This window comes from Natrix helvetica, assembly GCF_964273705.1.
Source record: "Natrix helvetica genome assembly, chromosome: 1".
NCBI lineage: Eukaryota > Metazoa > Chordata > Lepidosauria > Squamata > Natricidae > Natrix > Natrix helvetica.
Genome location: NC_138548.1, coordinates 206,318,579 through 206,335,159, shown reverse-complemented (window position 1 = coordinate 206,335,159; position 16,581 = coordinate 206,318,579). Strand labels below are relative to the sequence as shown.

The 16,581-nt window shown below is 40.9% G+C and overlaps 1 protein-coding gene across 2 annotated transcripts in view; it reads left to right on the top strand.

The window, feature by feature from the left end:
- COL5A3 (collagen type V alpha 3 chain) overlaps window positions 1–16,581 on the top strand; it is a 134,260-nt gene that overhangs the window by 22,221 nt on the left and 95,458 nt on the right. The window contains exons 2-4 of one of the 2 annotated variants that reach the window (XM_081934690.1): window positions 13,752–13,919; window positions 14,331–14,544; window positions 16,235–16,397. In XM_081934690.1, the coding sequence (XP_081790816.1) occupies window positions 13,752–13,919; window positions 14,331–14,544; window positions 16,235–16,397 (545 nt within the window). Of the gene's footprint in view, window positions 1–13,751; window positions 13,925–14,330; window positions 14,545–16,234; window positions 16,398–16,581 lie in introns of those variants that run through there. The other variant, XM_081934691.1, reaches the window with a different exon arrangement.

Genomic DNA, 16,581 nt, shown 5'->3' with positions numbered 1-16,581 from the left:
AGATTTGCTCCTCTTTAGCTTCTGATGTGAAATGTGCAACTCTTGTTGAGATGGAAAATAAATTCTCTTCACTCCCTTTGCTTGGAATACTGTCACATAATGCCTCCTATCTCCATTTATTTTCCTATTAGTAGAGTCAAACCACATTAAGGATTAATTTGGCATGCATGAAAGATTCAGGCAGAATTCCATTTTGATTTCACTTTGTTGGCTCAAGCAGTGGATTTATGTGGGAAATCAATCTGCCTAGTGAAATTTTGGTTAAAAACATCAACACAGTCATTTTTTCCCAATATTTTCATGGGTTTGTTTCTCTTGCTTCTAAATTGCCCTCTGCATATGTGATTCGTACACAGTCTCTCAAATAATGGCTTCTGTATTCTCAATGCTGAAGAAACAGATTATTTTGCTCATGCCAGGATGCCAGGATCAATGGACATACTGTAAATATAGCATGCCATTTTGATTTTATTTCTATTTTTTAGGATGTTAGTTGTCTGTCATCTGCTGTTGTGGTATCTGCAAGTTCCTTCTACTTTGTCATCCAAATAATTAATAAAAGCTTTGAAGAATACAGGAGGCCCAGGGCTGAATCTTATGGCATCTTTCCATGGTGGCACAGTGGTTGGAATGCAGAAGTGCAGGCTAATTCTGCTGACTGCTGGCTGCCTGCAATTTGGCAGTTCAAATCTCACCAGACTCAAGGTTGACTCAGCCTTCCATCCTTCCGAGGCTGGTAAAATGAGGACCCAGATTGTTGAGGGCAATAGGCTGACTCTGTAAACCACTTAGAGAGGGTTGTAAAGCACCATGAAGCGGTATATAAATCTAAGTGTTATTGCTATCTTGTATGAGATAGTCATGGGATACTTTGTCAAATGTTTGCTGAAATAAAGATATATTTGCCTTAATGGAGTTTTCAATAAGATAATGAATTTAATCCGGCAAGACCTGTTCTTAACAAATCCACACAAATTCTGGTAATTACCACACTGTTTTCAAGATGCTTTCAGATTTATGTCTGATCAATACAGAGTTTAAGTTCACCGTATCTATTTCCCATATTCTGAGTATTAGCATTTTCACAACGAAGGCCATGAATTTTATGAACTAATGTTCTTCCTGATTTTTCATTAAGGAGAGTAATAGGCTCCATTAGAGAAGCACACACCTCTTTCTTCAGTGCACAAATATTTATTTAAAGTCTTTAGTTCCGGGTTTGCATCTCCAGTGCTCATGAAACTTAGCTTAAAGCTTCATTGTAAAGCTTATCATGGTTCAACAAATACATATTTCTCCATTGCTGAATCATACATGCTATCATGTAGAGCAGGGGTATCAAACTCAAGGCCTGGGAGCCTGATCTGGCCTGCGGGGTGCTTAGATCTGGCCCGTGGGGCTTTCCTGGAAACAGCGAACAACCGGCCCATGGTGCCACTGCCAGCAAAAATAGAGCCCAGGAGGGCCACGAGAGGCACCCCCAAGCTCCGTTTTCCCTGGCAGAGGGTTGCAGGAGGCCGTTGCAGCCAAAAACAGAGTTTGGGAGCTCCTTTTCGCTGGCAGAGCACCCGGGGCCCCTACAGGTGCCTCTGACATGAGTAACATTAAGCTGGCCATGTGCACCCTGATCATCCCCACCACCCCCAGTTAAACCCTGATGCAGCCCTCAATGAAATTGAGTTTGACACCCCTGATGTAGAGTTTGACACCCCTGATGTAGAGCTTAAAGTTTTCTAAACAATTCCATAATTGTTTCCCATAACTATGTATTCTATGACCAGGCAGGGCTCTCACCAATGCTTTTTGTTTGTCTGACTACCACAATTTTTGCATAAATGTTATTTAATTTTGATAATAGTTCACTCTTTTTTCAGAACTCCATAGAATTCAGGGCACTTGGTTTTCAGGTCACAGGGCTTTAGCCTTTGGCATTATGACCTGAAAGGCCTTGTTTTTCAAATATAAGCATTGTTGGAGCAATTACAGATGTGGTATCTTCATTACACTTTTCAGGTACAAATTGTCCATCCATCAGATTAGACCAGGTCAAGAAACAGTCACCATGGGAGATCGCTTCCGGTCCCTGTAGGCGACAGATGTTTTGTCTGCCGCTTGTCTTCTTGGTGGGCTCCGTTCAGGAGCACAGGGGGCCTTGGAGGGGTCCCCTGCCATAGGGCGGCTTGTTGGAAGCCCCCAAACTTGGCGGCAGCCAGTGGGTGTTTTTCCAGCTTCGCCCCAGGAGCCAGGGAGCAGAAGGGGGGCATACTTGCCCCTTCGCCGAATGGGCTCCGGGAGAATCAAGTTAATCAAAGGAAGTGTGGCTGAAATGTTGATGGTGGAGAATCCTTCCTAATCTCCTCAACTATCGGTAACGGATAGGCAGCAGATTATTGTAAATTCCTGTTCAATCTATTTAAAACCGAAGATTAGAGGGGGGTGTTTTTTTCCATTAACCCCCCTCGGACAAAGCGGCATTTAAACTATCTCTCTCTACATCGGAATGGAGAGAGAACAAAGGCTGACTTGCCACTTGAATTAACTATGTGAGAAAGACTGAAATCGCAGTTGCAAGAGGTGCTTGCTGAGCTGTTTTTAAAAATCGAAACCCTTGCTCTTCTCCCTGCGAAAAGGAGGAATCAAAATGGCTCCCCTCCGTTCTTGTTTTTGTACTTATAAATGAAGTCTGCCTTTTGAAACTACCTTTGGGGGGAAAATGATAATCTCTGGCATCTTTTAATACCTCCCCTGAGGGTGCTCTGGACCTCTTCTGTTACGTGGACTTTCTGGATTTTGATTATTTGATTTTTCTCTTTCTGGTGTACCTCCGTGTCTTGGAACAGTGAAGGAGAATGAACTTTTTACTTTCGGATTTGCTTGCCACCTTGGACCAGCCCGACCGTGCGCTCCAATAACGCCATTTTCTTTGTACAAGATTTGCCATCTCTGAACTTAGACAATGGGACCTAAGAAACCACCAACAGGCAAGTCACTTTCGGCTCCTGCTTCAGCAACTTCCAGTCCAAGTACGCAGCAGCCGAAAATTACTTCATTGCTACAAAAAGAAGCGGCTGGAGAGAGTTCAAAAGAATTATCTGTCAACCAAATGTTTCAGGAAATTATGAGAGGTCAAAACGAACTGAGGAAAGAGGTGGTAGATCTTAAAGACAAACTCAGAGGGGTACAACATAACATAACAGAAAATAGACAAAGAATTGTGGTGCTGGAGGATGGGGCAGCTGGGATGGGGAAAGAGGTTAAGGAGGTCCGAAAGGGAAATTTAGAACTGGAAAACTTTATGGCCAAAACAGAATTTGAAAGAATGTCTTTTTTTCTCAGGTTCCAGAACCTACCAGAGACAGAAAATGAAGATCTTAAAGATATTATGAGAACAATTTTAACAGAATGCCTTAAGAGAAACAAAGAACAGTTGTGGTGGGATATGGACCTGGTTTATAGAATTAATTCAGCATATGCTAGAACTCATAATGTTCCAAGAGAGGTACATGTTAAATTTCTTAGGAGGACCACGAGGGATGAGGTGCTAGTGGCCCAAAGGGAGGGACCTTTAAAATATCAAGATAAAGAAATTACTATTCTTAAGCAAATTCCGAAAAAGATAAGAGAAAGAAGGAGGAAGTATTCTTCCTTATCAAATAAACTATACAATAGAGGAATTTGGTTTAGATGGTTATTGCCAGAGGGAATGTTGATTTTCTGGGAGGGAAGCAGAATCAGAATTAAGACAGTGGATGAGGCTGAAGCCTTTATTAAAAAATATTTTTCTCTCCTAGAGGACGAAGATAGCGGAGGTGGGGAAAAAGGCAGCAATGTACAAGACATGGGGAAGGGGGGGGGGGCTATGGCTCCACCTGGGGACAGGGAGGAGGGAGCAACATCGAAAAGGCTCAGGTCAGAAAAATAAATGTATTTTAAATATTATTGTAATTGTTGATATACTAGAAAGTGACAAAGAAAGAGATGATTGAACACATGGTTGATACAAAGTAAGAATTCTGTTTATGCTTATCTTTTATATGTTATTTTTAAACTTGTAAAATTATGAAATTTGGAGTGATTTCTACTACTAGCATGGGAGCTACCAAAATTTTCTATGTACCTTTTTACCTTTTCCCCATAAATGTTTTAAAACCAATAAAATTCTTTTTTAAAAAAGAAACAGTCACCATAAAGATTTATGAAAGGCTACCTAATTGTAGGATATATTAACAAAATCTTGAATGTCTATTCATAATCATCACAGCTCTGTTTTAAAGGCAACCAGGTCAAAGCAGGACTATTTAGAGTATCTTTCTTTCTCATGCGTTCAACTTTATTGAGGTTGAACAATAATCTCAAGGCCAGAGCTAAATCCCTGCATCAAATAACCATTGTATTGGTAGTTGATTTGAAAGAATCTCCACAGTGATGTGTCGTCCCAAATGAAACCGTGTTCAGAAGACTTGTTTTCAAGCTTCCTGCATCTCTAGATGCAGCCATGAATGTTTCAGTTGGAAGGCATCAAAAACATTCTCAAATAATGTCTATGACAAAACTATCTATGTTATACTGAACAATTCCATCACAGTCTAATAAATAATCAAGGTAATGATTTTTATGCATCACATTCCTATTGCAAAAATGGCATTAATATGTCTCTCCATCCTGGCCATCCCCTTTCCAGGAAGTGGCAATATCCTCATTCAGGAAAGCCATATTGGAAAAGTCCTCCATGAATAGAAACAATAAGCCCTTTGAGGTAGCCAAGTCAAGAAACCAAAACCATGAGTACAAATATTACATTTATTATAAGATTACAGTAACAGAATATTGCAAGTCTGAAACAACTTCTCCCCTTGCCTGGCCTTTTCTGAGAACTAAGGAGGGTCCCTTCTAAGATGATTTTCTCTCCTCCCCATTCCTTCGCTCCCTTGTGGGCTGATTTATCTCTTGTGTGATCTTTGCCTTGGCTGTGGCTTTTCCTTCTATTTCCCAAGGTTATTCTCACCATTACAATTGATGATGACAATCTTCAATTCCCACTTAAGCAACCCCAAGGTCAATCTGTTTGCATCATGGGACAAAGACAAGGCTTACTTGTTTGTAACAGAGGTCACCTAAACTTCAAAATCTCCCAACAATCTTCCTTTTTTCTAAGAGTCAGTGTCTTTCTGTCCATTATCCTATTAATAAAAGTCATGGTAAAGATCAACAGGAACTCAGCCAATTGCGTTATCATCACATCTTGCTGGACTGAGCAGCTGTGGTTTGCTCTATCATATTTATCACTCCTCTGCTTTTCTAGCTGACAAAGACTCCTCATCAGCCATCATCTTGCAGCACAGAGCATTTAATTCCACATTCTGGATTAAAGTTGAGCAGAAGATTTCCCCCAAAATTATGCCACTAAATGGAACTCCTTTACGGAAGAAAGGATGAAACAAGGAGGAATTTAGAGAGGCAATTAGAAGCAAGCATGAGAAAGAAAGTTAAAATAATTCTGCCTTGAATTTGTTTACTGTGAGACAAACCTAGACAGGCTTTTAAGATTCTCTTACCAAGCACCAGAACAATAAAGTAGTGTTACTGGAATTCTTCCATTGTGTCTTTCTTGATTTAGCCTTCCTCAGAGGCCTGAGAGAAACAGAACTTTAATCCCATGCAATATTAGATCCATCATGATTTAGCCCTTTTTTTCAATCAATATTCTCTTTTTTTTTCTTCATTAGCAATTTTCTGTTAGGTCACTTTATGATCTGCTATGTGAAAAATGGGTGCTTAGATTTATTCTACAGTATGCAGGAAACATTAATCAGTCTATGAAAAATCATCACTTTACAGGAGATACCTAAAGCGTTCACATTTTCTAGGTTACAGCAGATGAATGACGGTCCATAAATAGGGCAAGATGCAGCCATCAGTTTTATTGGCATGTAAATATTTGGTAAGAATGATGGGATGGAAGCAAGAAATAAATTGTTTTGGAATAAAAGCCTGCATAAAATAATTTAACCATCCACTTTATTTTTGCATAGATGACCTCTGTGTTAGAGTTGCAATCATTTATTCTTTCAATAAACAAAAGCGTTCCCTGTGGAATTAAAGATTCTCTTCCTAACAGTGAGGAAGCTGCCTTTGTCTGCGAGTTCAGAGTTACAATGCTGGCCATTGAACTCTCGGTAAACTTAGGCTACTTAGGCATGTACACCCATTGCTATAAAAAGGAAATCCATTTGGGAGCAAGAAATCTTAACAAGAAGCTTTCCTGATGCTTTCCCTTGTGAGGAGTGACTACAAAGCACATCGTTCAAAAGGATATTCTCCCACATACATCCCTGCGGCCAATCCGCTCTCACAGGGAGGGCCTTCTCCTGGTGCCGTCCACGAGGCAATGCCAACGGGCGACACCGAGGAGTAGGGCCTTCTCTGTGATGGGCCCAACCCTCTGGAATGACCTCCCCCCCAACATTAGAACCACTACTGACCTCCGCTCCTTCCGACAGAAACTGAAGACACACCTGTTCCGACTGGCTGGTTTGGCATAATTTATAACGTCTACCTCCTGGCATACACATTCTTACTGGTTTTTAGAGGGATAGTGTTTTAAATTTAACCTGATATTTTAAACTTTTGTATCGATTTATTTATTTAGCTGTACAGTTTGGCATATTTTATCCTCCTCTCATACATGTATTTATGTAGTTATTTCTATGTTTTAATCTGTTGTATTTTGATACGGACTGTACACCGCCCCGAGTCCCTTTCGGGAGAGGGGGCGGTATATAAACGCTAATAAATAATAAATAATAATAATATGGAATCTGAAGTAGAGTTACATGACGAACAGATCAACACATGAAGTCTGCTATACTAGCCCATCCTATTTCATGTGCCACTCCAGTATTCCCTACTATGCTGAACGGGATTTTTGCATTGATTTTGCATGTTTAACAGTGGCAGTATTTTAAATTGTGTTGTGTGTTGATGATAACCATTCAGTGATGCCTTCCCAGGGGTGGGATTCTTCCGGTTCCGACCAGTTCAGGCAAACCGGGAGCTCCGACAATCAGCTGAGAGTGAACTGGTTTGCTCTGATGAGCAATTGGGCCCACCTCCCTGCCCCTGTTCTGTACTGCCCTATAACGTCACAGCTGAGTCACCTGGCAGAGGGGATTGCCACGCCTCAACTGATATATTCGCCAGTAGTAACGCGAAAGGGATGGATTTGAGAAACTCTGCACGTGAGTGCAGCATGCGTCATGCACATGCATGCATGGAGCGTGTATGTGTGCAATGCGCGCAATCTCCAAACCGGTTGTTAAATTCCACCACTGGTTCATTGTTCCTGTTTTCTAGAGAGAGTATTTGCTCTAAATATTCCAACAATGATAACAGGTAACCAGTAACATTTTAAGAAGGATATCTAGCAGAATCTCAATTCTCAACTTCATGTTTGCCAAGCAGTTCTCCATTTCTGTGCACAAAATGATGACAGGAAAAAAAGAGAGACCCTTTTCTATGTGCCATGCCCAGCTGTCATCTCAGCACTTGAATGAAGAGCATGAAGAAGGTAATGTGAAAACGCCATTGAATGCTCTGCTTGGACCAAGGCATGAAGTTGGGGGATGAGATAATGGGTCCAGTGGGACTATCTTCAGCTGGAAATAGATTGTAGAACTAGGTCAAAAGAGCATGAGAGATGGGAAGAAGATGGAACTTTTCTGAGGACAGTAATTCTATATTCCCATCTCTCTGTTGGGACCAGAAAGAATTTAATGGAAAAGATTGAATGACAGCTACATACTGTGATCTGCTAGATGGCCAGTATGACTTTACTCCCTTCCTTCCTTTTCCACTCCTTGCAAAGAATAAAACACTTTCTTCACCACATCACCCCCACCCCCAACCTTCTACCATGAGTCAGGACATGTTGCAGTGTGTTGCCAGACACGGAGGGGAATAACTTGCTTCAGCTTCTTTCCCAGTATTCTCAAGGGTGGCAGGCATGAGTAGGGGATGCCTTCTGATCTGTTCCAGTTAAGTTCTAAGAGCAGGCTACAACTAGAGGTCAATCATTTAAGAAAAGGTTTTGAGTGAAAATTTTCAAGTAAAACAAAACAGCTACAAGCAGTTGTTCTCCGGATCTAATTCTGGGAGGTGGGAGATATGCTTTCCTAACAAACTGCTATTGATTATTCTTTTAATCTCACTGAGGGGGTCAAGTAACCAACCTATGAAATGTGTAGGATGTAGAAGCCATTTGGTTTGTGTCTATCCTAAGAAAAGCGCATGGTAGGCTAATTCAAGCTGAGGTTATTGAGTGCAGTGTGGAGGACGGTAATTGATCTTCTCTCAACAGTCCCAACATTTGTTTGTTTGTTTATTGGCTGCCCTCTTTCCATAGGGTAACTCTGTTAATGTAACTGTTATATATACAGTGAAAACGTAAAAAGTTTTGAGTGCATAAACATATGTAAGTTCAATCACCCAGTGAGTGAATACTGGGTGATTGTTTTAAAAGTTTTAAACTTTTAAAAACAAATTTGGTACCAGTGGATCTCTTTAAAAATGCAGCTGAATGTATGTGCATGAAAGAGAGAAGGTGCTGTATTATGTTTTCAGACATCCTATTTTAAGTAATGTTCATTAAAACCACCTGACAGTTAGAACAATCAATCAGTGGAACAGCTTGCCTCCAGAAGTTGTGAATGCCCCAGCACTGGAAGTCTTTAAGAAGATGTTAGATAGCCATTTGTCTGAAATGGTATAGGGTTTCCTGCCTAGGCAGGGGGTTGGACTAGAAGATCTCCAAGGTCCCTTCCAACTCTGCTATTGTATTGTATTAAATGTTAGTTTTCCAAAGTGTTACCTTTTAGCTGGTTGAAGCTAGGAGCTAACACATCCTGACCAGTTTGAAGTTGACTCAGCCTTCCATCTTTTTTAAAATGAAGACCCAGACTGTTGGGGGCAATAGACTGACCTTTATAAACCACTCAGAGTGTGCTATAAAGCATTATGGAGGAGCAAATAAGTCTAACTGCTATTGTTGTTGTTGAACGATGCTAGATTGAACGAAAAAATGCTATATACACTTTTTGTTATATACACCGTTTTTGCATGTACGTGTATTGGCACATGTGCCTTTGAGTCAGTATAATTCCTGGTGACTTCCTGGATCGGTCCCTATAGTTTTCTTGGCAAGATTTCAGAAGTGGTTTGCCCTTGCCTCCTTCCTAGGGCCAAGAGTGACTGACTGCATCCCCCAGTTGGTTTTGTGGTAAAGGTAGGAACTCAGCTCACACTCTAATTTAAGGGTTCAAACATTTTTATTAGTTTATCAAAATATAAAATAAAAATGGAGATAATGGAAAATTAAAGATGGAAAAGGGAGGAAAGTGTAGGATAAAGGGAAAAAGGAAAGCATTGACTTCCCTTGAGATGCACTCGAAGACTACAGTTGGTCCAGAATGCGGCCGCGCGGGTGATTATGGGGAGTACTAGATACTCCCATGTAACACCTCTCCTGCGCGAGCTGCACTGGCTTCCTGTGGTCTATCGGGTGCGTTTCAAGGTTTTGATTACGATCTTCAAAGCGCTCCATGGCACAGGACCTAGCTGCCTGCGGGATCGCATCCTGCCCCATACATCCCTACGACCAATCCGCTCGCACAGAGAGGGACTTCTCCGGGTGCCGTCCACTAAACAGTGTCAGAGGGCGACACCCAGGAGTAGGGCCTTCTCTGTGATGGGCCCAGCCCTTTGGAATGACCTCCCCCTCGACATTAGGATTACCTCCGATCTCCGCTCCTTCAGTGTAAAGCTCAAGACCCACCTTTTTCAATTATCTGGCCTGGCTCAACCATAGTTCCATTCTATTCCTCCTGACAGTCTTTTTAAATTCGTATTTTAAACTGGGGTATTTTAATTGCTAATTTTATTATTATTATTGTATGTATTTAATGATTGTTATCTCCTTCGTGTATGTGTATATGTATATATATATGTGCTTTTATTGTATGCCGCCCCGAGTCCCTTGTGGAGAGGGAGCGGCTAACAAATTAAATAAATTGAAATAAAATTGAAATTCTGGCTCCTTTTAGTGCAGTGGAATATGGTAGTAACATAAAACCTCAATGTTTTACTTTTATATGATAATAAATACGAGCCATTTCTATAACAACAAACTTATCAGCAAAACCAAAAACCAAAGTTTCATCCCACCCCCCCATCTCAAGCACAAAGTCCCTTCACTCTTCATTAGACAGTGGAGCTGATTTTAAATTCTGCACAAGCAACTCAGTGTGAGGCTGATCATTCAAAATGTTTTACATCTGGAAGATGGCAATGGATGTAAGGCCCCAAGTTTGCTGAAGTATTCTGCCACATAAGGGAAGGGAAATACTTTTGATGGAGAGTCCTTGTTTGTTGATAAAATGTCATCCATCATCTAAGAAAGGAAAGGATTTTGCAGCCAAAGTCAAGAGACCAAGAGAATTCTTGGCTTTTATTATATTTCGAGAGAGAGAAAGAAATAAGAAACAACTGGTAAACAATGAGCTTTACTTGTCGCTAGATAATTTTTCTTGGAATTTATTAGTGGAGGAATATATAAGAAAGATGTGGAAAAATATTTTGTGCACATGTATGCATGTATACATTATACATACAAATGAACAAATAGTCTGAGATATGAATGTACCAGGGTGGACAACATGATGCCTATGGCAAGAATGTGCCTGCAGATCATGCTCTTGGTATTCAATAAGCTCTGTGGCCTATCTGACTTTTATTTTTAAGGTTCTTGATAATTTTTTCATTTTAAATGGGAAGCGATCAAGCATCAAACCAAAGCGCCAGCCTTCAGCACTACTGGGATTCTTAGAAATAAAATAAAAAAGATGGCTGGCTGAAGTTTAGTGATTCGGGAAGAAGGAGGAGGTGCAATGAAAGGGATTTGTGGAATGTTAAATAAGAAGATGGAGAGCAACCTCACAGGTCTGTCTTCTAGTAAATGCATGTCCCTAATTGGTCACATACCTCTGGCAACCACTTTATGAATGATCAAATCCTCAATTGCTAATTTTTAATGAGAGTGCCCAGAGCATTATCTCAGAATTACAAATGTTGCCGTCAGCTCTTAAAGATTCTCTATCCATGTTGTGTAGAAATAGGCATGAAACTTTCTGGTCACAGTCTGTTAGTAATACTTAATATATAGAATGGGATGTTTTCAGTAACCAGCCTACTCGTTGACAGATTCCTAATTATTAACATGTATGGCTGATATTTGCACTCCTAGTCAGGGGTGGGCTTCAAAAATTTCAGCAATGGGTTATCTGCCTGGTTGCTGGGTGGGTATGGGCATGGCCTAGTCAGCCACCTGCACCCTAGGGGAGGGGGGGGGTGTTTCACGCTCCGGAGGCTTTCCTCAAGGAAGGCTCAAGCCTTTGGGAGGGCGAAAACTGACTCCCCTAGGCTCCGTTTCCAGCCTCCTGGAATTCCAGGAGGCCCATTTTTTGCGTGGGCCTTGCATTTACTTTGCATCCAAAATGGGCCGTGTGAAGACTCCAGGGAGGGGAGGGGCAGGGGGAGGGGCCAGCCAGGGGTGGGATTTGGAGGTTCTTCAAACCGGCCATAACATTAGCTATGGGTTCTTCTGAATCTGGGAGAACCTGTAGCAGCCCACCTCTGCTCCTAGAAGTGTTTGATATTCAGTTAAGTGTACTTCATTGGACACCTAGAAATGAAGGCAAACAGCCAGAGGATTTGAGACCGGTTTGCCAGTAGTATTGGGGAAGTCCTATTTAACTGTGTTTTACTTAACATCCCTTTCATTCTACATCTGCAGTGGGGTAGCCATATGGATCAATCAAAAAGGGAGTGAGGGGAGGGGATGAAGGGGATGGACCAGGGCCAGGAATGCTGGTTGGGAAGGTGCTTAGATTAGCAATGTGTTGTTTTATATTCCACACTGCAATCAGTGCTGGGGATGTCTACAGATTGGGGTCACAGCCAAATCTTGAAAGAATTAACTTGGCAAAATACGATAATGATTCCTAGGTTGGTTTTGACTTCACCAGACACAAGAGAATGTGCTACCATTCACAAGATCAGGCCAGAATACAAGCTGCTGTGGATGGAATTCTCATGTTCCCAAGGCAAGGGCCAATCTTTGTAGTTGGGCTGCACATTTTTAAGTATTTAGTGGCCAATGACCACATAGAGCTGGATAGAGTTATCACTCTAATGAGAAAATTAATTTTTGGGTTTCAAAAATATCTGGGATTTGCATTTTTCAGGTATCAAATATACCTGGGTTTTGCAAATTATTACATATATGCTAGCTGATAACCTGGTGTTGTTCAGGTATTTATTTATGTGGGGAAAATGTCCCCTTATAAATTAGAAACGTAATTTCTAATGTTGGATTTTCACTCTTACCAGAGGGAGCCCCCTTGTGGAGTACTTTGAAGCCGTTACCATGGCAACTCCACTGCACTGTACAGTAGAAGTCATTTTACGGCAGTACAGTAGAAGCTATTTTAAGGCACAACAGGCTGTATCATAACAGAACCCCCCCCCCGGGTGCTAGGGGTGTCTTACCCACACATATTTTTCCAGAGTGTATGTCATCTGTACCCAATTTGGTTGAAATTGCTCGAGGTGTTCCAGTGTTATGCTGGAACACACACACACACACACACACACACACACACACACACACACACACACACACGCACACTGACTCATTCAAGAGCTTAGCACATCTTTAAAAACCTTTGTGCTGGAAAGACAGGAAGGAGATGTGTTGATATTTCTCCCCATCCATTCCATGTATATTTTAAAGTGTTATTACAGAGTATAATTATTTGTCATGAAATAAAATACAGTGAGGGTGACAACTTGAGTTTTAGGGGGAATAACTCAGTTTCCATTTGTTGAAAACTATGGGCATATGGCATTGTTTAGGTACCAGAAATATTTTCCCCCTTATCTGGCAAACTGATGTGCCTTGAGCTGAGCCTATACAAGACTCCAACTCAGGTTGGAAGGATTTTGGAAGAATTCAGGTGAGGCTATTATAACTTTGTTTGTTTGAAGCAACTACCGTAATTGGCTGTCTCACTAATCTTTTCCAACAGATCTGGCTACTGATAGGGTTTTATGATTTATAATTGTAATAAATATCAATTTTGAATGATACTTCCAGTTCTAGTCAAGTTGTTGATTTAAGGTTGCCGCAAATCCTACCTTCCTATAGTCTTGAATTGATTCCCCTTGAATGTCTCTGCCTGAGCAAAGAAATAAAAGTTATTTCAAAGTGTATTCAGCGGATAAATATACATTATTTCAGATATGCTTCACTGCTATCTTCTGCCTTGGAAAGACTGCACTGAATATGCCTGCTTGGGGAAACAAGGAAAAACATACAAAAACATTACATATAACAGCAACATAGTTTTGCCTTATATAAATAATCTTTCTAGGTGTCTCTTGTGATTTTCCTTTCAGAGTCTCTTTTTTGCCCAGACAATTTGTGTTCAATTGTATCTTAACAGTGATGAGGGATAGTAGTTCTATTAGAGCTGATAGGGATTTGAGACATGTTTCCCATTATTGTCAAATACATCTTGTTGCCTGGGGTTAAACAGGCTTCACAAGGAGGGAAAAGCGGCGAGCTGGAAAGCATGAGCCGTCCTTATTTTCCTTTGCTGTGAGGCTGGGATGGACCCTGTCCTGTGCTTCTCTTCCAGATGGCCTTGTGGATGTGCTCCAGGCCTTTGGTGTGCGGGAGGGCAAGAATGGGGTCACCATCGCTGCTGGGATCTGCACTCAAAGGAATGGATCGGAGGAAACTGACCTGGCCTTCCGCCTGGAGAATCGGACTCATTTCATCACCCCCACCAGGCAACTCTTCCCTGGTAATGTAAAGCAATCTATTGATGTGGATCTGCATAGTGAGCCGAAACCCCAAAGCCGGTTTACATAGGTATCTGAGGGCCTCATCATCACTTGCAGGTGTTCAAAATGATTTCTCGAAGTGCAGAAGACAGATGTGTTCCAAAACTTACTTCCTAAGATTGCACAAAGCTGAGTACAAATGCATGCATTGTGTGTGGCCATATGGGAAACTAGGACTGGCTTGAAATTAAATGGGAACCTTTTTTTAAAAAAAAAACCTGCGCTAAATCCTTCAGAGATTCAGGACTACTAGGAAATGTGTTCAGCCCTCAAGTTGGTGAAAAGGGGGAGCATTTGGGGATGGGTTAAAACGCTTGTTTGGTTCCTGGTTCTGTTGATTTCTTAGGATGCATTATCTCCTCCTCTTGCAGATGGCCACTTCCCAGTGGACTTTTCAATATTAGCCACAATGAGAGCACTCAAAGGCAGCCAATCTTTTTTGTTTTCCCTGTGTGATGAACGTGGCGTACAGCAGCTTGGTGTAGAGATTGGACGTTCCCCCGTCTTTCTCTATGAAGACCAGCTGGGTTTCCCAGCGCCTGAAGACTATCCTCATTTTCACAGAGTCAACTTGGCTGATGGCAAGTGAGTTGGGATATTGGGCTAGGGGGAAAAATAGAAGGGATCTATTTAAAAATGGTTATCTTATCATATAAATGTGGACATGACTGAAATATTATTTACTTTGAGTGTTGTTATTTTTAATAGGATTACTTTTGTAGTGGTCTTTAAAGGGATACATAACAAGTTCTTTGTGTGACAGATTGAGAGAGACAATGTTTACACACACACACACAAGCACACATACATCAACACTTTTGATTTTAATCCCAGGATTAAAGATGCCAAAATCTCAACAATTGTGGTTTGCAAAAGCTTCTGCCATAAAACACAGCTTCTTCGGTAGTTAAGAAAGAGCAACTATTAAACAAAGTTAAGTCTGTAATATCTTAGATGGTTTAATAGAACTAAAATTGTGTGACCAAAGCATAATTTTCCCCTTCTAACATACATCCATGTTCATCGAACTGATGTCACTGTTAAATATATTATCTTGATGATTAAAGCACTACAAGAAAATCAAATGCTACCAGAACATTTTCTTTAAAAAACAAAAAAACCAAATAAACATTTTCAGTGCCTGCAATATAATGCTCAGAACAGCTCTTTTGTTCTGACACCTTCTAGGTATGTTTAGTACAATTTCCTTATTCCTTAGTCAGCATGAGGATTGTAGCCTTACACAGCCGGAGAATAGAGGTAAGGGAGAAATGGCATAGAATACTAGGCTTGATTTATGTCAGAGGTGTTTTCAAACACTCCTACCCACCTCAGGCATGAATTATATTGGGTAACCTTAACCAGTTCTTTTCCTCATCCAGCTCTCAGCCCAGACATGGGGTAATGGTGACAATACATTAATGAAAGCCTACTAAAAGTTTCAGGAAAGTTTAATGACTGGCTTCTTCCTTTACAGCATGAGTGTCAAACTGGCAATGTCACATTGCTGTCACGTGACATTTCATGAAGTTTTTCCCATTCACGGAGCTGGGTGGGCGTGGCCTACACGTGTTTCCTTCAGCCCACGGGTTGCCAGTTTGACACTCCTGCTTACAGCTATTATCTTTTTTTCTAAGTGACCAGATCTATAATTGACCTTAACCCTTGGTCCTGCTTTCAGCTGATATGTAAAATAATTTATAGGAAAAATATTGTAGGTGAACATTATTTAAAACTGTCAAGTTCCTCTAGGAAGAGTAAAAACTTGTGACTTTTGGTCATGAGATTTTTCAGACACTTTTTAAAAGTTAATTTGGAGGTGGGTTCATGTATTCTATATTGTCCCAAAGCACCACAGTGCTAATCCTTGGCTTTTCATGAAATCTAGTGGTTCACATAAAAGAAAAGGATGGAACCTGTAAAACATATTTGGCAGTATAGCATGTTAGCAAAACGCACTGAGCTGCCAGCTGAAAGTAAGATTTATCTGTGATGCTTCCAAATGGATGGTTTATTGCACTATTAATGGAAAGGCATTCTGCAGGTATTCCCTTCTATAATATATATGAATGAATGAATGAATGAATGAATGAATGAATGAATGAATGAATGCAATAAGAGTTCTTGGGAGGGTTACAACTGGAAGATACAATTTATTTTGTGAATAAGGCAGAAGGATTGCACAATAATAAACTCATCAGGATCTATCTCTGAAGTTCCCAAGCTAATGCTGCCTTGTCCCACTAAGTTGCTTAACTCTACTGTCTTTTACCAGATGGCACCGCATTGCTCTAAGTGTGAAAGGTGAAAGCGTATCTTTGAACATTGACTGTGAAGATGCTCTAACGTTACCCCTGAAGCGAAGCAAGCAGCCAGTTGTCAGTATTGATGGGGTCACCTTGCTTGGGGCACGTCGGCCAGATGAAGACATTTTTGAGGTAGGAAAAAATATTCACAAATCTCAGATCATTTTTTCCCACTCCAAAGAAAGTATCAGTCAGTTACACTAACTTATACATCGTCTCCTTGCTGATTCGAATGATGTTAGAGTACAAATTCCCCCCCCCCACCTCACCTTTTCACGCAACCACCTTAGCATCTCCTAGTTCTAGATCTTTCTCC